Source organism: Lytechinus variegatus, chromosome 2 (genome assembly GCF_018143015.1).
Source record: "Lytechinus variegatus isolate NC3 chromosome 2, Lvar_3.0, whole genome shotgun sequence".
Classification (NCBI taxonomy): Eukaryota; Metazoa; Echinodermata; class Echinoidea; order Temnopleuroida; family Toxopneustidae; genus Lytechinus; species Lytechinus variegatus.
In genome coordinates this window covers 52727391-52753685 of record NC_054741.1, presented here as the reverse complement: position 1 = coordinate 52753685, position 26295 = coordinate 52727391, and the positions used below count along the sequence as shown (strand labels likewise).

General features: G+C 36.5%; 1 protein-coding gene and 1 long non-coding RNA gene across 3 annotated transcripts in view; both read left to right on the top strand.

The window, feature by feature from the left end:
* Positions 1 to 26295, top strand: part of LOC121408348 (cytosolic arginine sensor for mTORC1 subunit 2-like) — a 37991-nt gene extending 11696 nt beyond the window's left edge. Inside the window, exons 1-10 of one of the 2 annotated variants that reach the window (XM_041599788.1) lie at positions 7 to 511; positions 3794 to 4004; positions 7288 to 7361; positions 7931 to 8115; positions 8522 to 8648; positions 15789 to 15918; positions 16963 to 17070; positions 18562 to 18644; positions 19523 to 19617; positions 20951 to 26295. In XM_041599788.1, the coding sequence (XP_041455722.1) occupies positions 3895 to 4004; positions 7288 to 7361; positions 7931 to 8115; positions 8522 to 8648; positions 15789 to 15918; positions 16963 to 17070; positions 18562 to 18644; positions 19523 to 19617; positions 20951 to 21067 (1029 nt within the window). In that variant the 5' untranslated portion in view covers positions 7 to 511; positions 3794 to 3894 and the 3' untranslated portion in view covers positions 21068 to 26295. Of the gene's footprint in view, positions 1 to 6; positions 512 to 3793; positions 4005 to 7287; positions 7362 to 7930; positions 8116 to 8521; positions 8649 to 15788; positions 15919 to 16962; positions 17071 to 18561; positions 18645 to 19522; positions 19618 to 20950 lie in introns of those variants that run through there. The other variant, XM_041599786.1, reaches the window with a different exon arrangement.
* LOC121408349 lies at positions 9072 to 13696 on the top strand. Its single transcript, XR_005969029.1, has 4 exons — positions 9072 to 9418; positions 11032 to 11173; positions 11757 to 11904; positions 12523 to 13696. It is a non-coding gene; the product is annotated as an uncharacterized LOC121408349 (long non-coding RNA).

The window sequence follows — 26295 nt, the reverse complement described above, 5'->3', positions numbered from 1 at the left end:
TTATGGTGTGTGCCGTTTCAACCAGCTTGTCCTATTTAACTCCATGCGTGATAAGAGGCAAACAACGCCCAAGCTGAACAATATTTTCCCTGCAGCCTCTGAACATTTTCCCACTACATTGGAGATATTATGTCTCATATTCAGGGTTATTCAGTGCTGAATTTGGGTGATGTTTTTTTTCAACGTGTGAACGCACCTTCCCTGGTAATTTTCCTCCCGACCCTGGTTTGTTGGCACACACGGAGCCGAAACAAAACGCTGTCTCCCGGAGCACGTCTTGTTTATAAACCTGGCTGGACAGTCCCTGTGAAGCAGTCGGATACTCTCCAAACCCAGCTCTTTGTAGACTCGCTGCATTTGAATTTGATTTTCTTATCATAACATGACAGCCTTACTGTTTGCGGTAGTCATCTTGCATCATTGAATTCATATTTGTTAGAGAAGATGCAAATTCATGACTCAATTTATCTCTGATTGATATTTGAAAGAATTTGTTGAGATTCACTGCAGGGTAAGAATTTGCTTCTTCTTTTTTTTTTACTTATCAGTCACTCTAACAAGTAAACGATTCCATATATATTTAAGATCAGGGGAGAGTTTCATCATTATTTGTCACCTGACAAGTTGTCAGACCTGACAGCTTTCCTACTTGGTTTTGATTGGCATAGAGGTGAATGTGTCTGACTGTTACTATAGTAAACTGAAGTATGAAATATACTTTGTTAGGTATTAAAACATCATCTGACAAATTATTTCATGATCCAAATGCTTCCCCGTATTACAATGTAACTAATTTGGGAAACGGGTCCTGAAGAAATAATCCTTATTCCAATTAACTCATTATGGTAATAATGACAATGATAATGATGAATTGATGATATGATGGTAATTATCATAATATTGATAAATTGATATATTGCCATTTACATGTATGTCATATTTCATAAGAATAAAATAAAAAATAATACTGTAGTAATCACAGGTTAACAATTTGTTACCCTGTTAGATGGTATTGTTGTGAAATAAATTGTAATATATTCAAGATTCTTTATTGGTCAATGTATGTGAAAATGTTTTCTGTACATGTATATATTGATATAGTTTTCTTGTATAAAGGTACTAAAGTCATTTGTTTGTTCATAATGGTTTGAAACTGCCTAATGCATATATATACTTTGGTTCGTACTGTTTACTTGATTGTCAATTGGCATTAGGTGGTTTCAAACCGCCTCGATTACAAGAATCCCCGTTAAATTACGAGAACTTTTTAAGGCTAAAAAATACCCGTTAATTATTCCTGCATTCACACCGCCCCGAAACACATTGTTCGGGATAAGTTCTCGAAGTTATGAGCATGCGCAGTATGGTCTGATAAGCAGGCAAGGCGCGAGATTCAATATCAAGAGCCCAGCAGCCACCCACGCCGCCGCGCCCAACGACACGCTGGGCTAAAAGTTCCCGTAATTTGCTTTCACATTGCCAAAGTACCTGCAACCTTGGAAAAATCCCCACGAAAGTTCTCGTAATTTTGCCAAGTACCGACTATTTAGCGGGTATTTTCTTTCAGGGAAATTACGCGTAGTTTGCTTTCACATTACCAAAATACCTGGTATTTTCTGATCGGGGTAAATTTCCCGATCAGAGAATACCTGGAACTGGCGAACTTCGAGGCGGTCTGAAACCACCTATTGAGTGGACAGAGTGATTGCATCATACTTAGCATGTTTGCCCATGGAATTGAATGGGGAGAGGGGTAGACCTCCCATTCAATTCATTAGCTACTCAATAGTTATTTTTTATTGAAAGGATGTTTTGGTGTTAAGACATACTATGCTAGCCTCTAGTTTGATGTTACTTTGCTGTACTGTAGACTCATTTCATTGAAGTGCAAACTGCTTTGGTAAGGATTGTATGTCTTGTACAGTTATCTCTTTGTCAAAGTTCTTTCTGTCTTCATAATCCATGCTTGTACTGATATCTCCGGAATCTATGAATGGGATTTATGAGATGGTTATGTATGTGAAAAGGATCACTGATCATCCACTTGCATGCATTGGTCCCAATCCGAAATATTGACTTTAACCAGAAAATTGGGCCAGATTCATTATACTGTAAAGTGCCCTGCCACCATTCAATCCACCAGACCAAGTGAATATTTAGTCAAGTTTCTTGTTATTATTGTCCAAATTCACTATTTTAGGTTTAACTTGAATGGAATGAATGTCGTTATCAATTCGTCACATGCACCACGAACCGTCCTCTCTGCGCACTTCGATGCGAAAGTTACTTTTGCAGAAAACGCATTTAAAGAAAAGTTTTTTTTTAAACCAGCAATAAGTGCACCTACAAGGAGAGCAAATTATTTACCAGTGTCTTTGTTAAAAAGTTCAGGTTCCAAAGTTTCATCCCGTATCTTTATATTTTCTTGAAGCAATTATTTACGCCACAGTGGGTAATGTAACATAGACCCCTGTTACATCTGAAAGTTTCCTACCCGAGACCTGACCGAGTCCACTTGCAACCTTGACTGGATTATTGGTGGATTAGCTTCGCGAACGGACCGAGTCCGAAATGTGGTCTGTTTACATCACAGCGTTCATTCCCTCCACTGATGATCCCAGCAGTCGTTGAAGATATGATCGACTTGAAAAGGATACGTTTAAAATGCTTCCTTCTTTCCACTCACTGATCAAAAGACTTTATTAATCACAATTCACATGTTGCATGCCGCAAAACATTCGAAGAACGACGGGGCTGGGGAGGGGATAGGGCTATGACGTAATTTGACAGCTGGCGAACGGACCGAGATAGGTTTGAAAGCTTGTGTGCGTTTACATCTACGAATCGGTGGACCGGGGCCGGCCCGATACCTACCCGAGACTACCTCTGGATGTGGTCTCGGGTAGGTTCGCTAAAAGGTGGCCCGAGGTGGGTTTGGGATGTTTACATCTGATTTCTTTGCAACTATCTCTCAGATGTAACAGGGGTCAGAGAGGACGGTTCGTGGAATAGATACAGTGCGCTTAACTTTCACATTGAAGTGCGCAGACAGGACGGTTCGTGGTGCATGTGACGAATTGAAAAAGACCCATTATTAATAATAGCCATCGGTGGTGTATTGTAGAGCTGTATCTTTAGTTTGAAGCCTTTCACCACTCAACCATGAGCAATTGAGGGCAATTAGATTAGATGGTATTTGGAATGGTCATACTGTGGTTGATAATAACATATTAATTCATATGCAGTATCATATGCTAGCTACTGCTCTTTGTGTAATCTGGCTGATGCATGTATGGATGACTAAGCTCCCTCGATCACAATGCATTCTACATTTTTTTGCATTTGTATTTTAAAATGGGAGTAAGATTTCTGTTTATTTTTGCTTCATTTCTGTGTTTTGAAATAAAAAGTTTTTTGTCCATTGCATTGTAGAAGCAGCATTTGGGCCAGTCGACAAACCCTGACCCTTGTTGGCCTTTGATTATTAAATTGATATCAAGGCCATGGTAATTAAAAAAGACAAGTGAATATGTTTGATTTCAATGTTACAAAGACAACACTGCTATCATATTGAATTGTGTAATGCACGCAAGACCAGGGGTGTCCACTTGTTTAATCTGTGTTGTGAAATTTTCTCTTTGTAATATATGTCATTAGCTTTTTTGTCAAAGCCTTTAAAAAGAAATGGTCCGATTTCTGATCTACAGAATTACCAGATTTAGAGTCATTTTTGATTAATATAATTGATTGAAGACTGTCTGATGAGATCTTTCATTTTTTTCTTTGACTCCAGGTTGTGATAAGCCCCTTTTTGATTTTGGGGCAAAGACAACAATTGACCTTGTAGATATCTCCTATTGGTTGCACCACTGATCAACCTACTGACCATCTATCATGGAGTTACATATCCTAGAACATCGGCTGAGGGTTTGTACGGTCAAGCGATCAGATCTTCTTCCTTTCATCGGCTCTCTCATCAAACTCGCCCTTCTCCATGAATACAGGTGAGGGACCAAGGAATAATTTTCCTGACATAGCAATGATTTGCTCTATATTTCTTAAAAGCTTGCTATACAATTTGTCTTTTGTGTAGCATATTTTTTTCCATCAGAACTGTGCAGAACATCTGCATGTAGTTGGGAGCTTTCCTCTTATGACCAAAAATGCTAATAACATTTGGTTAGCAAAGTTATTCCCGGAGACCTACATGTAACTTTGTTGTTTATTTATCATATTCTCATCAAATTTTGATGAGATTTTGTTATGTTTGTTGGATTTTATTCTAGAAATACATAGCAATTTAGATCAGAGTGATTAGTTCTCCTTTAAGTTCAGAAGTAGAGGTATTGTTTTAATGCCTTTAATCCTATTCCCCCTCTCTTATAAAGTATCTTATTCTTGACCTTGTAGTTGTGTGTCAATGGTCATCCACTGGTAGGTCAGCTAGATATCTTCTCAAGAATAAAGTTGGAGCTATTGTCCACCATTGCTGATCTGAAGTGATGATTAGCCTGATAAGAAAATATCATGCACTCATTTTCAGCTTGAGCCTGCTAATTTTGCTCAAAAAGTTTCCCAAAACCTCTTGGTGGATTAAATTGCAAAAATAGGCCTACTAGTTTATGGGGTCCCTTCATCGTATCGATGTTGAAGGGGTACTCTATGCTGTAATCAATACGATCTGAACAAAAAAGTAAAATTAGATTAGAAATAAAGCATTAATAATTGTGTCATATCCCCTCTCATTCTGTTGTATTTTATTATGATTTATATGAAATCATATTTACTGAAATTTGTCTGCCAGGAATGAAAAATGACTTCATATTTAATGTGTAAGATAATCACTGCTGCAACTTATTTTGTCATATGGGAGACCTACCATGATCATCACACGTATGAAAATATAAAATGATTATAATGCAATGTGATAACATAAGGAAAAGGAAAATGGGGATGTGACATCTCCAGCCCACCTTTTGCAATGACAGCTTGCAATCAGCATTATTTTCTCCATAAAATATTGTAAAACTTCAAAAATAAGTTTTTTGTTTGGAATCTAATTTTGGTGAAAATTTCAGTGTTCGTTGAACGATGCATGCAAAGAGTTTAAGTTGAATTGTTGATGGAGTTTGTTGGATTACATAGCTCCCTGTGTCAAACACAAGTACTACTGCTGTCACTCTTGTTTTGAGGCATGCTGCCTTTTATAGGAATGTAAACACCAAAATTCAATTTTCAAAGCAATTGAAAGGTTATGTTAAAACAAAACTATTTGTTAATTGCTAGAGGGTATTCATTTGTCTCGCAATCTACTATGGTCAACAAGGAAATTCGTGATCACTCTCGCAAATAGTGTTCACTAGCTTTCTAGGAAATTCGTGATCACTCCCGCAAAAAGTGTTCACGAGCTTACAAGTTCACGAGCTTTCAAGTGCTGCTGCAACTCTTTATCAAGTGACGAAAATTATATGATAATGTAGTCTTTTTATACAAATCTACAGGACCGTATGCACGAACGCGAGAACAATAGGTGGGCACTGATCCGTTGTATGATCGGTCAGGCCGGATGTGCGGTGCGGCCGGTAATCCGTATATGCAAATAAGCCATGGGTAGGCAATATGCAAATGAGACCAATTTGGCGGGCTCGCTAGTTTCCCGTGGGCGGGGGTTGACTAGCTGAGCGGTCCCTCGTTCGGGGCTGGGAACGATCGGGTCGGCGTGCACTGCCAGGTAAGGGGAATACCCTCTAGTGATTATTTCAATCTGCAATAATGAACCTATTTAGTATTAAAACTATTTGTTGTTTAGAGCCATTTTTTTTTTTGGGGGGGGGGGCTGGTGCAGAAATGTGAGTCATAACGTTCTTATTTGATTTCTTTCAACTTTCACTTGTCTGTTTGTCATGTTTTGTTTATGTTTTTCATACCAAAGTTGAACTCACTTTTCACACACAGTATTTCAATGTGAACACAACTTGACCACAACTGAGAATGTGCACACATGTCGCAGATTGACTTTACACCTATAAATCACCTATTACAAGATAAACAGAATGAGACCAGACTGTGTCAATACATTAACCTATCTGCAAACTCCTGGGCCCCCGTCTTACAAAGAGTTACGATTGATCCAATCAATCGTAATTCTATGGAAATCCATCAGTGTCATCATTTTTTATACAGGAAATTTGTAAAATGTCTCTTTGTACACAAAGGAGAACACACCAAGTCTTCAAGAAATCAATGAATTCATGGATATACATTAATATCTAGAATTTTTTTTTTAACAAACACGCATTATATATGTTGACTCTGCTGGCTTTCCATAGTTGCGATTGAACGGATCAACCGTAACTCTTTGTAAGATGGGCCCCTGGATGTCTTTAAAGGAGGGAAAGGTCTTTCACACTACACAAACAGTGATAATGATGTTCAAAACTACAATGATCATCAACACTCCATCAGAAAATGGTTTGGACAAGAAACATACATGTTGATCATAAAATTTGACCATTAAGGGACACTGTACCTGAACGCAACTGTTTACAACCGTTGCAAATGTATGCAACATATATTAAAACCAAATGACCACAAATGATGGCATTAATTAGCAATTGTGAAAGCCCCTCTAGTGAGGCATTTATCCTCATTATCGAGTCCCTCAGAGAGAACTTACATGTAGGCCCTCTGGATGTTTGTTTACAAGTAGCCATGTTTCTTAGCAATCAGCTATTCAAATAAACTCTGTCAGTTACTAGGTATTTAAAAGTGGATTTTAAAAACCCATTGTAAACAAAAGATCTTAAACTTATTCAAAACAACTCAGTCAGTTACTAGGTATTTAAAAAGTGAAATTTAAATATGATTTTAAACAAAAGATCTTAAACTTCTGATTCACTGAAAATATTTATGTAAAAAAATTCATATTTTGCAGTTCTTGGAAGTGCCTAATTTTGAAGATGTACCTACAATTAAGCTTGTCTTGAGAGCTGAATCCATTTTGAAACATATTGTTTAATGAAATGTATAAGACCCTCTTTAATTGAAATGATAATTGTGTTTAATCTTAACCGGATTGTTGCCCCCATCCTCAACAAATGTAAAATGACCATGAAAAAAATGGAAGAGAGACAAAGGATGGGGAGGGTTGCACTCCCTCTTAGATGAATCTCAACCCAGTTTTCTTATCACTTTGATGAACCAGTAATGTTGTAAAATGAAATGTTCCCTACTCTTAACTAGGAATGTGACCATAACAATGATTCCATGGTGTTTAATTTTTTTCAGCAATAGCAAGTTTTTCAGCTTTACCTTGACAAGTCGAGACTTCACTATTATACTTGATGAAGAAGGCTTCAAAGGTATGTAGGATTGCTTTATACACTGCATCCCCAATGCTCATTATAGAAAATAAATAATGATGATATTGGAAATTGCTTGTATAGTGCATAATAAGACAGTCCTTATGCACTTATAAAGATATAGAGTAAAGAAAAGAAAATGGTAAATATTCCTGGTGGGTGTTTCATACTGCTGTTCCTGAGTTACAAGCTATGGGGAAATTCTTTACATCGCATCCTTTGAAAATGCAATTAAAATCACAATGGAGAACTGAGAGGCTTTTGTTAAAAGTTGGTGCACTGGGGTAGCAGATCATCCAAAGATTTGCACCGCACAAACAATTGCAAATATGTTGTCCAGAGATCCCGATGCCGCCCCACTCCACAAAGCCACTAAGCTCTCCATTTTGATTTGACCTGCATTTTCAAAGGAATTGGTGGGTTGTAGAGAGTTTCCCCATAGTAAATGCGAAAAGTCTGGAATGACTTTGAACAGGAATGGAGACCTTTTCTTGTGCTAAATGATAAACCTAAAAAGCAGAACCTGATATGAATTGATGAAGCCTATCTGTCTGTCTTTTTCGGTACAGCTCTACCAGACCAGGCTGAGAAGATGGGTATGGTGATACAGTCCAGTGCTTGGCTTGTCCTGGAAGCAACGGCAGGAAATGACGACGCAGGGATGACTACCATCACTCGGAACATTATCGTTCCTCTTGCCGATAGAGGGCTTTCTATATTTTGTCTATCAACTTGCCAAACAGACTATGTGCTGGTAAGTTGATCTGATGCTGATGACGATTGTGTTGTTGATGTTGATTGTGATTAAGATGGCGGAGATATTGGGGATAGTGATGATGCATGATGATGATGGTGGTAGAAGCGAATTGTGATGATGATGATGAAGACGATGATGATGGTGATAATGATGATGATGAGGAGGAGGAGGATAATGATGATGATGAAGATGATGATGGTGATGATGATGATGGTAGTAATGAATTATGATGATGATGATGTTGATAATGTCATGATGTCATGATCATTATGTTCGCGGTGATGGGGGTGATTAACAGCTTGTAGTTATTGTCCTTACGCACATCGAAGCACCTTGCCAAGTTCAATATAAAAACAAAATGTTTCATATTTTCTCCAATCTATACCTAATCATATGCATGCAGGTACGAGAGGAGGACCTGCCTAGCGTGACCCATTGTTTGGCCCCTCAGTTTAGTGTCTTCCGTGAGATCGAAGGCAATTCTGAACCTGTCACCTTGGATCTTTCCCAGAATGGTGTCCATGAACCAGGTAAAAGAATATTGGAAAAGCAATGAAATATTACAAAAGTAATATGGAAATCTGTGAGAATCTTTATGTGATCTATCCACACTCAATTTGAGGCTCTGTTCAAAATACTTATACATTTTGGGGGTTTGATTTTGTTTGTATGTAAACCAGGGCCCGTCTTACAAAGATTTACGATTGATCCAATCAATAGTAACCTATGGAAATCCATTAGTGTCATAATTTTTTTCTATAGGAAATGTGCAAAACGTCCTTTGTAAACTATGGAGAACACACCGAACTGTCACAAATCAATGAATTTATGGATATACATTCATATCTAGAAAAAAAAATTTGAGCAAACATGTATATGTTGACTGCGCAGGATTTTCATAGTTGCGGTTGATCGGATCAATCTTTGTTAAGGCCCGTTTACATAGCATCCGGTACGGCGACCGTGCACGGCACTTCGGCAATCCGGCACGGCAAAAAAAATCGATCACCACTAAATCCTATGAAACTGTTTCCACTTCAACGGTGCCGTGCCGTGTTGTACAACACGGCGTAATTTGCCGGATTTGCAGATCGATCAGCAAGCCATTTTCAGAGCACGGCACACGGTTTTTTCACTTCTGGCCAATCACCGTCCAGATAAATTACGTCATTGCCCACATATTTTCTGATCAAGCGACAAATGGCCTGCGGTGAGAGTCAATCGCACGTACACGTAGGTCTACGTGTATAACCTGCTGAAGAGAGGTGAAGGAGGACTTGATCTTGCCATTCTTGGTCTGGTAAGCAACTAATTAAGAACAAGTGTCATTTCGCATACTGTATAACTGAGCCCCAGAAAGTAGAGCACAAGAAAATAAGGCCAAATAATATAAGACCGGAAATAATAATGTGGGATAGGGCCTAACGACAACGTTAGAACTTAGATGTAGGCCTAGGCCCCTAATACTAGGCCTAAGTTAAATCTAATTGTAAGAAGATAGACTCGGTCTAACGTTAATTAGATCTACTAAGCCTACGGTACGTCTCTAACGTTAGAAATGTTAAAAGTCAGGCCTACCTTAGAGTCTAGGTCTAACGTTATGCTTTAGCCTATGTTACTGTTTTGTGTTAGTCTTAGACTCGATAATCCAGGTGACTGGCCTAAGGCTAAGTTAACTTCATTAGATTAGATCTAGGCCTAGGCCTACTAAAGAAAGTAAGACTTACATTAGACTAGGGCAGGGGACTAGTGACTAGTACTAGTAGTAGTCGAGTCTAACTAACGTTAGGCTTAACTAGATCCTAACGTTAGTTAGGCCTAGGTAGATCTAAAAGTAAAATTCTAACGTTAGACCAATAACGTCCACAAAAGTTAGACCTGTTAGGATTAATGTTAGACCTAAGTAAGTTAACGTCGTTAGACCTCAGGCTCTGAACGAATGAATTTTCAATTACTGAATTAGGCCTACCGCTACTAGTACTGGCCTAGCCTAGTACTAGGCCCTATAGTATATAGGGTCTATTTGAGAGAGGCACTGGGTCGTTTTTTGTCAGCAGCAAGAGTGGCACTGCAGATAGGAGGGTGGCAATGAAGACAAAGAGGGGATCAGGAGTGGTGAAAGTAAAATGATCGCCCTTTCCTTTAATTTATCCAGGGGCCGCTCAATCGGGGGCGATGGGAAGGGGTTTGGGTTGGCACTGCACTGTAAAAAACGAGCACTACGAGTGCTAATTTTCTAGTTTAAATTTAAACTAAAAAATCAGCACTAGTGCAGTCACTATTAGTGACTATACAAGCACTGTATTCTGTAAGTGCTAAATTAGCACTTCATTTTTTACAGTGTGGCTTGCCTGAAAAAATCCCCAGAACAAAAGTGACCCTTTTTCAATATGAAATATGTCCTTGTGTGCTGGCATAACTTATTAATCTGCACATTTCTGTCCCCAAATTTGATTGCTTTAAATATTTGTGTAATTTCTTTTTTTTTTTTCATTGGTTTATTTTTTATTTAGTATTTTTTGGGGGGGAGGGGGGGGTGGGGCTGAAGTGATTGGGTATGTATACCATACAGAGAAGACATAATTTGTTGACATTTTATTCAATAAACATTATATGCCAAAAAAATCATTATATGGCTTGGAATATAGGGGAAAAATCTTTTTTTTATTAGCATGACCCTATGTTTTACATGTACTTTTCAAATGATAAAATGTATTATTTCAACCTCTTGAAAAAAATTCTAGACGATCACTTTTCTCTACAACAAATGAAATCATTTTGTTTAGGAGAATTTCTATTTGTGCATTAAAAATGCTGATTGGACACTGGCCTTTCCCGAAACGCTTTTGCAATTCTTCCTTAAAACCTTTATTATTTGCTAATAACATTTATATGGAATGTGTTGCATGACAGATAACCGACATGGAGGAAGCCCTTATCCTAGTAGAAGTGTGGGAAAATCCAAACCTGTATGACGAGAGATTGGAGATGATTAAGGACACAGAAGTAAAAAGCGATGTATGACATGACATTGGGCGTCAGCTTGTAATCTCAGGTTGGTATTGTTTAACGTCATATTATTTTTTTCAAACTTTACGATTTTTTTCACTATCAATATGAAGAAATATATTGAATATACATCTTTAGAAAAGAGTATGTGGATGTTTGAAAGCAAATCAAGTTCACAATCCTACAACTGCAGCTACCTCCCGGTTGTTATAATTCAATGAATATCAATGGTAAGTTCTGGTCTTTATGGCCATTTTAAAAATTGTTTCCACATGTGTAAAATAGTCTATAGTGTTTTGAATTTAAAAAATAACGGAAAGTAAATAAGAAATAAGAGCAAGGGTATGTAAATGTAGAAAGAGACCTTGCTTTGTGATGTGGACCAGAAACTTTATACCAACCCCTCCTCACAAATACGTAATATAAATATCACGTCACTTTTACAAGCTAAAAAAATGAAGGAGGCAAAATTCTTTACTTTCAAAAGCACATTGTTAATTTTCGCATTTAAATATTTCGGGGGTAGGCGGGTTGGGTAGGGGTAGGACTTGAGATGAGTCATAAACAGAAATGAAAATTTTCAGAGGTTACAGGAATTAGATTTTGTGTTTTTTTTTAATCATCTTAAGGTGACGTAGCGAGGTGAGGGACAACTACCTAAAAAAAGACAGAAAATGGAGTGGAAGATTGGTGACGGAGCTCTCTCAAACAAAGCACGTAAATACAAGTACAGAGAGGCAATGGAATTCCTAGTTCTCTATACATACATAGTCGAGAGTAAGTTATTCATTATTTTGTTTTTTGTCCCAGGGATGAGAGAATATGTATACCAATTTGAATTCATGCGAAGAAATTTATTTTGTAGATATGAATTCTGATATTATGCTGCACTTGACCCAGGTTTAGTTTTGGGGTTCTGACAGGAATTCCTTGCACCAGGAAACGGTCAGGCAACAGCTATGGTATTAATTTGCACTTTGTGCACTCTGCAGGGTGGATATGAGAGCTCTCGTACAAACTATACGAATCAATTTAGATTATACATTGATGGATGGCTCATTCTCTCATGTTTACATCAACCCGTTTCCTGTAATTATTATATACATCCACATTTTCATTTAATATGATTGATCATATTTGTACCTGACTACCTGTGCAAAGTAGTACAGGTTATTAGGTGTTCCATTTCCTTGAAGTGAAAGCCATTTGCCTTCTGAAAAGTAACCCGCCCCTTAAAAAAGTAATATAAAATAAAACTACAGACGATAAAAATATTAATGAATTGAAGAAAAGAAGACTGTATCGACTTGGTACATGAGAGTCGATTTTTTAGTATTCAGTATTCTGAGTAAAACATATGAAATAAATTTGAACATATGATTTTTCTGTCAACAGAACAAGTTCAATCTTGGATCCTGTGTTTGATGTGGACACACCAGGAGAAGCCTGTACCAAGCAGGAAGAAACTGAGCAGGAGAATGATGACATATGTCCACAACGTGGGTCAGACTTCCTCGTCATCATCCTCAGGCACGTCCGCAACATCAGTCCAGTCTTCGAGTCCCAACTTCACTTCAAATCGAGGACACAATGTTGCAGTAATTTCAAAGCACCGATAGTCATGGTGACAACATAACTGTAGATCAATTTTTCTCCAGTTTGTCCCCCATTGTCCCACACTGTAAAAGTTACCTCAATGCCAGCTCCATTGCCATGATTGCTATGAGGTTAATTTCGGTCTTCTGAACATTGAACATACTACTATAGGAATTAAAGGTTTCGTGTCATCTAAATCCAAGTCGATTCCTATTGATGTGATAAACATCTCACAATTTAAGAATCCAAATATGTTTCGTAGATTTAAAAAAAGGTAACGGAAAATATTCAAACTTGCTATGCTTCACCGCTAAAAAGAGAGCTGATATCTTATTCCCTCTGACATTACTCAATACTCATCCAATTGTTAGCTAACAAAGTGACAGTGGTTTGTAGTTTGCCAGAGCTAACAACCTGTCAATAGTCTCACAATAAAAGATGCAATGTCAGACATGCAGCATCACCAACAAATGAAAAGCAGTGTATATATGATTACATCTGAATGACTTATGATAAATCCATATGAAATAAATCATTTGCAGGAAATCTACAACTTTAATGACTGATATCGTATTATAAACAACTACACCATAAAATGTGTTATTCTAATTTCCACTTGAATTTTTCACTTTATTATCTCCCATTGTTGCAGTTGCAAGTCAGTCTCAATTTGCAGAAATTACGATTTTGAAGGATAATGATCTTTCTCTTTTGTAGATCTGGAAAATATCGTCTGAGCATGTTCACCATTTATTAAAAAAATATTTATTTCTTAAATTATACTTGAAGTTAAAATCAGGATTTGTTCACAGATAAGAGAAGTTGCACATCACAGAAATTTGGTTCATGCAAATATTAACATGATAACTAGTAATGTACTATCAAATATCAACACATGAAACCAGTTACTGTGAAAATAAAAATGATGGGTACTGGACGGAACGTTTCTGGACTAATGTTTTATTTTGGAATCAGAGATCTCGGATTGTTTGAAATATGTTAAAATGTTAGAAACAAAATTTCATCTCTAAACAGAATGGCAATGACACTCCTGGGGCCTGCTTCATAGAGAGGTACAACTATCATAACTTTGTCTTTAATGGTGATATGGCGCAACATCCAATTATAATTGTGGTTTCCATGGAAGTTGCCATAATGTTAAAGTACTTTTGAAATGGGCCCTTGGACATGAAAAATACTGACAAAAGAAAGTTGATGGTGAAATAAAAAGAATACATTCATCCTTAAGAAAATTTTTGACGCCCCAGGCATTTTTTTTGTTTATATATCTCTTATGATTATTTTCTGTAATAAATTAATGAGCATCACTTTTGTTTCAACAACAAATATAATGTAGATTGCTGAAGAACCTAAAATATATTTGGAGCTGAACTAAACTAAAATTAAAGATGTCGACAAAATGAAGTCCAGTGTTGCTCTTATTTATTGGGCCAGACCTCACTTGGCATTGCTTTTAAAGAACAAGTCCATCCCAACAAAAAAAGTTGATTTGAATAAAAGAGAAATATTCAACAAGCACAACACTGAAAATATCAAAGTCGGATGTAAAATAAGAGAGTTATGACATTTCAAAGTTATGCTTAATTTTCACAAAACAGTTGTACATACACATCCTGATCGGTATGCAAATTAGGAGACTGATGACATCATTCGCTCACTATTTCTTTTGTATTTTATTATGTGAAATATGAAATGTAATTTTCTTCTCATTGTCAAGAGAACAACGATCAATTCCTCCCTAAACATGTAGAATTAGCATTGGTTCAGTCAAGTTGGTCCTTGTTGTCAAATGAAATATTGTATTTTTCCAAAAATAAAAACAAAGAAATAGTAAGGGACATCAACTGTTTCATTTGCATGTCACTGAGGTGTGCATATCACTCTTTTGTGAAAATAAGCAACACTTTAAAATTTCATAACTTTCTTATTTTACATCCGATTCTGCATGAATTATGCTAGTTTGATTTTTTTAATTCAAATCAACAGTTTTCTTGGGTAGAATTGACCTTTAACAAATAATATACCGTATTCAAATACGTTCAGAAATTATTTGGTATAACCAATTTAACTAATAGAAACAGAGAGAATATAGTAGAAGAGTCGAGAAAAGTGAAGAACTAAGGGTGAAAGGTGAACTAATGAGCACGATCGAGGTCATGAATGAAGAAGAATGTTCTGAATATAAATGAGAAAACAATAGAAACAAGTGAAGTTGGAATGGCAATAAAATGTGATGTAACTAAGAAATGAGATGAACAGGTGACAATGGCATAGGAATGGGAAGTGAAGTATGGAAAGCAAAGTGTAAAATAAAAAGATTAATCATGACAAAATTCAATTACATTTAAATAGAACGATCTAATCCCGTATAGATGAGTGAATAACAGAAAGAATATTGTGTCTGTCAAATGAGCAGTCCATCAGATTGAGGCTTCTTGGTGGAATTTAATACAAGATTTATTTATACATAGATACACGAAACCATTAAAAATTACTTCTTGCCACGCCTGAAGCAGGCTTCTTTGCCTTGGGTTTTCATGGGTACATCGGACGGTTTTTGCCTACCGGACGGGATCCGAGCACGGCTTTTTTGCCGTGCCGTGGGGCAGTGGAAACTGGAAATCGGCACGACTAGCCGTATGCCGTGCCGGAATGCCGTGCACGGTCGCCGTACCGGATGCTGTGTAAACGGGCCTTTAGACGGGCCCCACTGCCCTATTTTACAAAGAGCTGCAATAGATTCCACATTAGCTCAGATTTGGTTTGATTTGTATCTTTTTTTAAGGCAGATCTCTGAAATGCCATCCCAACATGTGGGAACATATGATTTCATTAGGGACTATTAAAACCTCATGACTGACTTCTTAACATCAATATTAAGAATCATTGCATGTAAAATTTTTGCACGTCAGTTGTTGCAGTTACTTGCATTCCATATTTGAGATCAATCAAATCAATTGGACCTCCTTGTAAAACAGGGACCTGATCACAAATAAACCTAGACAGGAGTTTCATGAAGTCATTTTCTCAATTTTTATTGACAGAGGCTAAGAGAGCAATCATGTATCCTCTTCACTTTCCAACCAATAGCTTCTTAGTCACGAGTCTACAACCCGATATGTTACCAAAGATCACAAGCAGCTTATTACAAGTTCTTTTCTATCCAGAAACCTGGTAAGTTAGATCACAAGTCACCTATAATCTTGTGGATCATTGTGGCCCAGTGGATTAGTCTTCTGACTTTTAAATAGAGGGTCGTGGGTTCGAATCCCAACCATTGCTTTCCTTTTCCTCGTTTTTAGTTTCCTGTAAAAAAAACCTCATCATCATATATTTCCTCCTCTTTTTCTGTCATGTTCTATAAATCCTATCACCTTAGTAAATGATTGTGATGTGTATTTTTGCAGGAATTCTGCTCAGCATCTTTTCCTCACTAATCCTCTCATTTCTGCATAAATGAATGAATGCAGAAAAGCTGCTGTGAAAGGATGGTGAGTTGGATCCCCACTACTATACAAGACACAGCAGAGTTGGTTATTTTAATCAAAGGTCTACTGATGTTTGGTCTTATACCACTTGGTCTAAGGGTATCTAATCTTCAGATGGGCTATACAGCATTCGGGCTAAACCCACTTAGTCCACTTTTCATCTGGTCTACATGTCACTTGAGCAACTTGATCTAATAAACACTTGAAGACCAGTACTGACCGCACAGAAATGTTGTTAGCGCTTACAATGCATTAACAGAGGCCCTGTTACATCTGTTAATGTTGCAGCGATGCCTATAATGTTACAGCAATAATGTTTTGACTTCACAATCCGAAAGATGTGACTGAGCTTTCTGTTAGCATTCTGCTAGGCTAACAACGTTTCTGTGTGGCTGGCACTGAAGAAGAAGAGTGTTAATAAAAGCTGGTAGATCTTAAAATATTAAATAATTAAACAAGTACACATCACTGTCTCTTCTCTTTCTTCTTCTGGGGCCGGTTTCATAAAGGACTTGCAACTTTGCCATTATGGCAACTACCAGGGCTTAGTAGCCAATCATAATCATGGTTGCCATGGTAGTTGCCATAATGGCAAAGCTACAACAGTTGCAAGTCCTTTATGAAACAGGGCCCTTGGTCTTCAAGTGGTTATTAGACCAAGTGATGACCAATCCACATGCATTATCTAGATTTAACTTCTCATAAAATTCCATTTTCTTCTGCTTTCCAGTGATCTAATAGAGACGGAGTCGTCATCGAGTCAGAAGGAACAGTTTGTGTCGTATTCCCTGATAGACGATAGGATATCGCTGGTACTTGATGTAGATTTATTAGATAGGTGAGTAGCCATGCCCATGGAGACATGTGATCGCTCCATACTGTGTCATGTGATCATAATGTATTTTATTCTGCATTCAGGGGGAAGCTATCTTATTAAAACTTTTAAAATGTCAGAACTATTTTGTTCTTTGATGTATTTTTGCCAGACTTCCTTAATATTTTTTATATTTTGCTTTTATCTAAATCAAGTTGACATCACAGTAGACTATCCCTTTCAAATGTGATTGTCAAACTGTGTTGGGTTTGGCTGTACTTGACTGCCATATGTTTGGATTCAAAACATACTAGATTGTCTTGTACGATTAAATGAAAAACATATGAATCTGATTTAAGCAGAAAAATAGAGGAAATGAGAGGGAAGGAAAGGAAATTACCAAGGCTACATTGTTATTACTCCTTACCCTTGGCCATTGTTTGCCTGAATTTCCTGGAACAAGAAACTGTTTATGCAGGAATATGCTGAATCATTTGATATGTTCTTGTTATTTCAATGCCATATGCAATTTTGACAATTATTTTATCTTAGGGCGCGTTTATGCTTCCACTTTTCAGGCTAGAATCAGCGTTTTCATACGTGATTAGTCCAAAACACGGTTGGGTCCATGCTTACTTTCAGTTGGGGCATGTTTATGCTTCCACTTTTCAGCCAACAAACGGTTGCATCGATGCTTACTTTCAGTTAGGGCGTGTTTATGCTTCCACTTTTCAGGCCAGAATCAGCGTTTTCATACGTGATTAGTCCAAAACATTGTTGTGTCCATGCTTACATTCATTTAAATGGCGTTTCAGAACGCCGATTGTGAATTTACATAAAGGTGGGTTTTTAAGACATCGTTTGATCAGAATCAGGATTTCTAGGGAAGTATAAACAGGACCACAATTGTAAGCATGTCTAAATGACTTCATTTGGTACATGCTTCTGGTGTGATGAAAATCCGCGCGCAAATACATTTGCATGGTTCTATGACAACTCCCTGGATTTAATAATGAACAATGTACATTTGCATGTGTTGATATTACGGTAAATCAAGTACTATAATTATCACAATGAATGTTGAGGGATTTAGAAAACTTGGCATGAGTTATGATGAGGAGACATCGCTGAACCAGAAGCCCTGCAGTAGCATGACAAATTGATGTCTTATAATATATACATATATACTTTATTTTCTCCTACTATTATCCTCAACTTGGTAGAAATTCTATGGCTACACGTATGTCAAGAAGGTCCATGCAATTACTAAAAGATCAGAAATCGTTTGAAGTTAAAGTAATAGTCATCCATAACAAAACTCAGAAAAAAAAACTTATGGAAAAGGGCACGCCCAATTCGTCCTCACTTTCCTGCTGAACGAAAATTACGATGCAAAGCCAGCTGAAGATCGCGATTTTGCCTTTTGAAACATGAAGCATAACAGCACTCAATGTTACTGAAGCAATCTTCCCCATTTTAATTTGTTTCTTGTTTTCTGGTGTTTTTTTTTAAAAGGTTTCCAGATAACTGTATTTGTGTTGACTCAGCCAAAGAGAGATGGAGGATGGTTAACACTGGTGTACAAAATACAGGATTTGGTAATTATCATTTCAAGTTGGGCAATTCCGCTTAAGAAATATCATCCCTTAACCAATATTTCAAATTTTGAATGCCCATTTTGTATCTTGCCTTCCTTTTAAACTTTTTGATTGGAGGAGAAAAGTTTGTTCTATCACCCAAAATCTTCTTTTTTCAAACAATTTGCTACTTTAATTCAAATTATCGATATTTCACCACTTTAACAGAATGTCCTAAAGGTTGAGGCATTATCATAGAGCAAGAATGTTGTATGAAATCAAACATGTATGTACTAATACTGATTCTCATATTAAAAGATTCCTTGAGGTACAAGCTTCTTTTCATCTATGGCTGTTTTGGAACATCGGTTTGATTGTCTGTACTTTCATGTGAATTGTGAGGTTTCTCAGATAGAACTTGAAACACTTTTACTATCCTGGGTGGTTAGGAAACAAACTTGTTGACACTTTTAAAGACAAGATTTATTTTGACTGGCTAATGACTTAAGATATTCATAAAATTGGCAAGAACACTGTTTCTTGTAAGTTGGTAAGAATCTTATTGGATTATTCAAGTTACCATATGAATGGTTTGCTTTAAACCTGGTTTAGAAACCTAGTTTACAAGTGGGCATATTATTGTAAATAAAAAAAATCACTTGTGATTAATTCAATTATTCTAAAACTTATCAATTTTCAGTTCCTGGTATTATCTAGAGATATTTTTTTTAATGTATTATTGATCCCACACCCTGAAAATCAAATTGTGTGAAAGTTGAGTAGCATTTAATTCAACGAGATATTAGGGGGCATAGTTATGAATGGGTTCTCATCCATTAATGTCAGTTTTGTTTCATAAATATTTGCTAATTTTTGTGTATATTATATCTTTTTGATAGAGGAGTGTGGAATAGTAGCACAGATAGCCGAACCTCTTGCCAGTGAGAACATTCCCATTTTCTACCTTAGTACATTTCTCACAGATCATACTCTGGTAAGTTTAGAGTCCATTTAAGGATCGTTTTCACAATTATTGAAGTACATCACTTTGTATTTGATGAATAAAAAAATGAATATAAATCATTTAGTAATATTCCCATTATGTATCATATTCTCATTTAGATTAAGAATCATTAACATAAAGTTATTTGATATTATTTTAAGTTTAAACTGAAAAAATTGAAAAATCTGGTTTCAACCTCAAATGTTTCTTTTGTGTGTGATAAATTTGCATTGTTAGTTTTTTTCCTGTGGATACTTCATTATTTCTCCTTCCATATTCTGAGACCTTTTTTGTAATGATCGAGTACTTGAGTTATACATGTAGTTGTAGGCCTGTTGTGGATTGTGTAAGCATAGATGGAAACCCCATATTTGGGGGATTCTGTATCATTATAAAAAAACAAAGGGGTTTGATTGTTGAATATCACATTTTCTTACCATCATCTTGTTAATGGGTCATTCCATCTGGATTCACCCAGTGGTTGCACTCGACCGTCTCAGAATTCGTTGTAATTTGGTTCACATAAAATTCCCCATGGACCAAGCACAAAACAAAAAAAATTAGTCAAATCGTTCTGTTGGTTCTCGCGCTACTGCCCGCCCTTTTCTCCTTGTTTTGACAAAAATGGGCGTGACCTTCAACTTTCAATGGCCATTGCGTCGTAACGTGTTGACCAATTTTCATGAAACAGGTACCATTTAATAGGAAATTTTATGTGTACCAATTTACAATGAATTCCGAGAGGGTCGGGTGCAAAATTGCACTTTCATTGGGTGAATTGGCATGGAATGACCCTAATGATTTAGCTCATATCATTGCAGTACAGGGAAAAAATTAATAATTTTTTTTCCGGTGCTATTTTTGAGCTCACTAGCCCAAATATCCTAATTTGTGTTAAAGTCTACATTGGACCCTACATGAATTTCAGGGGCTCCATTTTAGTTTTCCAGGGCTCTTTAGGGCATTTCGGGGAAAAAATCGCCCCGAGCCCCCGTGTATTTTTTTCCCTGTTGCAGTATTTGTCTGGGCATGAATATTCTTAGGAATTTTTATCACTGTTATCTGTCTCTGTTTTCAAGAAATATCTGCAGGGCCAAAGTGATTGAAAAGGTAACCAAAATATTGTTTTGATATTTAAACTACATGTACTACGGTAGGTCCTTCGACTTCTATTATTTCTTCTTTTTTTTAACAGTTTCAATTGCTTCCTTATTTTGCACTTTGAACCCTGCAAAAAAAAGCTTTTGAATCTAAATTAATTTCTGTCCACTGAAATCATTTTGTGAAAACGGATGATGACTTGCTCATATCTCTCTCTCTGCAGGTTCCAGAGACCGAGTGGAACAAGACACTAACCGTATTATCTCATCGTGAAGAATGCCAACATCAAGACCAAGAAAACAGTGTCATTGTTGATCAAACAATCCCAACATCATCATAGGAGATTCAACATTAGATGCAACTGAGTAGTACCAGACAGATTGATATAATATATATTCTTGATAGCTATGTGTGTCTGTTTTATATTGGTGTGTGTGCAGGTACGTGGTCAATGTGAGACTCTGCCATATTTTTATATTTGTGTGTGTGTGTGTGTAGTGCACGAAAACAACCACAGAAATCAAATTTGGGGTAAAAAAAACTTTGAAGGACATATTTCAGGTATTACATTTTTGGGGGTAAAAATATTAAATTTGGGGTTAAATTTATATTTCAGGTATAATTGAAACAGTATTCTAAAATCTTTGAGCAAGTTGGAAGTTGTCTGTTTTATATCAGGATTGGCCTTGCTTTCCTTCAAAAGCACTGACTGACTGACTGCCTTCAATGCTTACACTTTGCAACCAAACCTGTAAAGGCTTGAGCTTAAAGTTATGTCGTATCAGTGATGGAGCAGATGCTGTCAGATCATCATGTATCAAGACTTTAGGGCCGTCTGCACCAGCCCAAGTTTTCAAATGAGCGCGCTATTTCTGATCCGGCAAATTATCCTGATCCGAACAATCTCAAGATTATTTGTAATGGAGACGCAATTATCGCGCTAGTTAATAGGATTAATCTCGATATTGCAATTCCAAGTCAACTTGGGATTATTTGCAAAAAAGCGTGCTATTTTACGAATTATCCCTCTAATTTGCAGGTGCAGATGCACTTGGGATTATTTATTCACGGCGTCAGACCATAATGCATCGATGCCTCGCTCAAGCAGGAATTGCTGTTCTTGCGATGGTGGAGACAGGGTTTCTTGAATCTTGAGATTAATCGCAAATAGGGTGATTGGGCTAGAATCTTCAGATTGAGCAAACTCGGGCTGGTGCAGCACCGCCTCTTCTGTCTTTAAGTCAGCTCCTCTCTGTATCATTAATCCAATTCACATAAACACCTTAACTTGTTCTTCTATTTCATTTTGTTTTTATTTAGTGCAAAGAGAAGACATATCTGTATGTATAGTCTTCTACAACAGCAAAGAAATACATCATTTTTTTTTCAATGAATAAACTCCTCTAAACTTTGAATCTGATCTTCCAGATTGAAATGTATGCACATTCTCACAGCCATTTGTGATGAAGGTGATCATAAGAGATCAGGCCACAAAATGATATAGTTGATATCAACATAAATTATGTCAATTATTTGATGTTGCATATCTTAAGTGTTTGAATTATATAATGTTCATTTTCATGATTTTTGATAATTTTCATTGTTCATTTCATTTAATTGGGATCTTGTGCCATATTGGACGACTGAAATTGCTGCAGGTTTTAGAAGCTAAACCAGCTATATAACATTGCTGCAAGTTAGATTATTTGTTACAGTAAATAACAAAAATAAAAGATATACTATATTGGAGGAATACCTGATCATTTTCCTGTCATTGAGAAAGATGGTGACAATATGATGATTGTTGTAGAAAGTGATCAGATAATGAAAGAAATGCAAGAAAGTAAAGTTATATTCATCATTATCTTGTACATAAATTTCAATCAATTGCCATCATTATAATCATTGCCATGAATATTATTGTATTGATCATTGTTTGAATGTTATCTGGAGAAGAGAAGTATACTTTGTACACCTACATACTACATTCTTGTTGGTATAATATTTCCATCATTCCAGCTTATCTCATTTTCAAGCCCATCCTTTATTCTTTTTTGTTTTGTGATGGGGTTCACTATGGTTATCCCATCTATTTGAAGATCCGTTGTGTAATTTGCTGTCATTTTGGGGTAATTTTTTTTTCTTCTGCATAATTTTATAGATTTTGAAATCATTTTTCTTCAGAAATAACAGAACCTTTTAATGAAATTCTTTTTAGCAAAAAAACTATCTGGCAGAAGGATTTCTACACCCCCTGACTAACCTTGTAAAAAAATACCTCATAAATGCTTATTTAGTGTCAGATCAAGACTGTGAGTGATAAATAAGAGACAGGAGACCTCCAAGTGAAGTTCAACTTTTCAACGCAAACTCTTGACATATGAAAACATAGAAGGGCATTTCAGTATCACTTTTCATGTGATATTGTTTACAAATATTCTTTCATTTCAGTCAAAATATTGCAAGCTTACAAATAATCTCTCTACATGTGTAACATTGTTTCTTCTCATATTTTGAAAATAATATATTTTGAAAATAAGGGCATTTTGAAGGTATATTTTATACTCAGAGATCGATATTAGCCTTTTGTGGGGTGAATACATTTTTATATTTCTGTGCGATACTAAAGCTTTCTCAAAATGATGATTGTTAGTATTCATAGATCAGATTGCACAGTACAAAATATCAATTGTAATACCTCTTTTGTACTGTAGATTGATCAACCCAACTCGTAGATACATGTACCATGTATAATGTATATTTTAAAGTGCATTTATTTTTGTATAAAGTTGGGTTTGTAAACTTTTAAACTCTGTGAATTGTGCCCCTGCTTATCACGTCAAAATCAATACATATATATACATGTATGTGTGCCACATACCAACATGAACATGTAGTGCGCCCTCTATACTTCTTTTTCAGGGGCATAGCTACCATCCATTATGCTTGAGTTCCACCTTTGCGTGTGCCATGCTACAAGTATGCAGTAGCATGTCAACAGTTTATGTTGTAAAGTGTGCAGTCATGTTCTGTGTTGCATTGCACAACTGATACCTATATTGTGGCTCGGTTATCTGTGCTTTCTATATTACAGTGTGTCACGCGACATGTTCTGCTTGTAGCTCGATTTTTTTTTAAAGAAAAAAGAAGAACGTAATAGCATTTGATATGAACATTCCAACCTGTCAAATTCATTAAAGTTCTGAAAAGTTGCAAGAATATTAAAATCAGACCCTTTTGGAGCGTTTCATGAAAGGAATTGTTGAATGATTTATCCCCGGTTCAGGTTTATGTTATCAGAGTAAGAGTGCTTCTCAGCCAGTCCATACCAAGGAAATTTGTCATGTCAGACAACTTGTTTATGGATGACAACTGTTGATGAAATGCTCTGCAGGTTATCGCAAACCTCCCTGTACAAATAAACCAAAGTCAGTTCCAAAGTATACTGATGTCATAAAAATCTTGCCATTGGGTGCGATTTGAAGACAACTGGGACTTTAGTCCAACTCCAAGGCTTGCAGAATTCGATTCTAGTATTCCTAGCATTATTCTGAACTTCAAATATGATAATTTGATTTTTTTTTGTAACATTCATATTTGATTCATGATGCGATTCCTTGAAAAATGAGGTTGTACATGAAATTGATAGCAGTGTGCGGCTGGCTTAAAGGGACTGTTTATAATGGTGCTATGTTGCGTAAATCTCTGATAATCTCATACTTGGGCAATATTATACTGTGGCTGTTCTGATGTTGAACAGATTATAAACTATATTTGAATATTGTAGAGCAAGTGTTACTGGATCTAGTAATATATACTTATATATTGCCAAATGTTTTCCCACTTTACCGTAATAGATACTTTTGGTAATGGCATATAAGCCTGTTCCTGCTTGAAAGATGCTAAGTGTCTTTCACTGAGGTATCCCACGATCCCCATCATATATGATGAAATGTGAGGATTAGAGACAAACAGATTTTTGTGGGATTACCGCAAGAAAGACGCAGCTTTGACTTTGGGTAAGGTGTCTTTTGATATTGTGATTGTTGTAGCCTGAATATGATTTGTTTGCAGTGCCTGTATTACCATGTGTACTAATGGTGCTATTTTTTTTCTTCACAAGTCAACTTTGTGTTTGTACACATTTGCATGCATATTATTAATAAGTATATTTTTAATGAGGTACAGTAGATGTGCTATTTATTTTGTTGTAGATCATGCCGGCCAAATTTAATTCTAGACATTTGTTGATTGTGTAACATTTTTGTTTACTTTTTGTTCTCTGTACTTTAAAATGCTCAAGCCCTATGCACAAGGTTATTTTGTTGAGGGTCGGAAAAATGTATTTGACTGAAATCAAATCATCAGTGTGAATAGCTGAGCACATTCAGTCAGTATCTCTCTCCCTCTCTTCTTTTTTTCCTTGCTCTCTCTCCACCCCCCAAATTTGCTCCTAACATTGCCTAAACTGCCTCTCCTATCGCTTCCATCTTCCTTTGTCCTTGGTACTTCCTTCCTCCATTTTCCCAAACTCTTTCTCTCTCTCCCCTATCTCTGAATTCATATTGAAGATGTGTAAGAAGGTCAGTAGATCCCTCTCATCTCTTCTCTATCCCTATCTTTTTCTTGTTTTCTCTGGCTCTCTTTCTCATCCCCCAAACTTTCTCCTAACATTGTTTAAACTGCCTCTCATATCACTTCCATCTTCCTTTGTCCTTGGCACTTCCTTCCTCCATTTTCCCAAACTCTTTCTCTCTCTCCCCTATCTCTGAATTCATATTGAAGATATGTAAGAAGGTCAGTAGATCCCTCTCATCTCTTCTCTATCCCTATCTTTTTCTTGTTTTCTCTGGCTCTCTTTCTCATCCCCCAAACTTTCTCCTAACATTGTTTAAACTGCCTCTCCTCATATCACTTCCATCTTCCTTTGTCCTTGGCACTTCCTTCCTCTGTTTTCCCAAACTCCCTCTCTCTCTCTCCCCTATCTCTAAATTATTATTGAACATAGTATTACAGAAAGGTCAGTAGATTATATTATGCTGCTCTATAATAATGGCTTGGCATGGGAGTTGGGCATTTTTATTTATTTTGTATTTGAGCTTGAAAGACAGTGCTGTCATATGATTTTTATTGATATTGTATTACATTATCTTCATGCTGCCACAGTGTACAACTCTCAGTCTGATTACCATATAGTGACAGTGTTGCCCAAATGTAAGTAAACCTCATTATAGAGTGTTCAGGTTCTGCCATGTTTGAGATTTAATTGCCAAGTCAGGTGATAAAACATGCATTCATTAAAGTTTGTTTCTTGGGGCTCGCCGATCATTGTAGTGTTGATGTATACTTTCGACAGTTAGCATGAAAGAGTGCATTGCGTTGTGGGGTTCACTGACTTTTGAGCACAAACTGTATAGGCCAATAGGCCTACCCATACATATGTATTTTTCAAGGGGCCCTTGCAGAAAGAGTTGAGAATGAATACAATTCAAGAAATCAAACACAATTCCCAAATACTTGCTTCTGATTGGTTGCACATCAAGTTGTGTTTGATTCCAACTCTTTCTG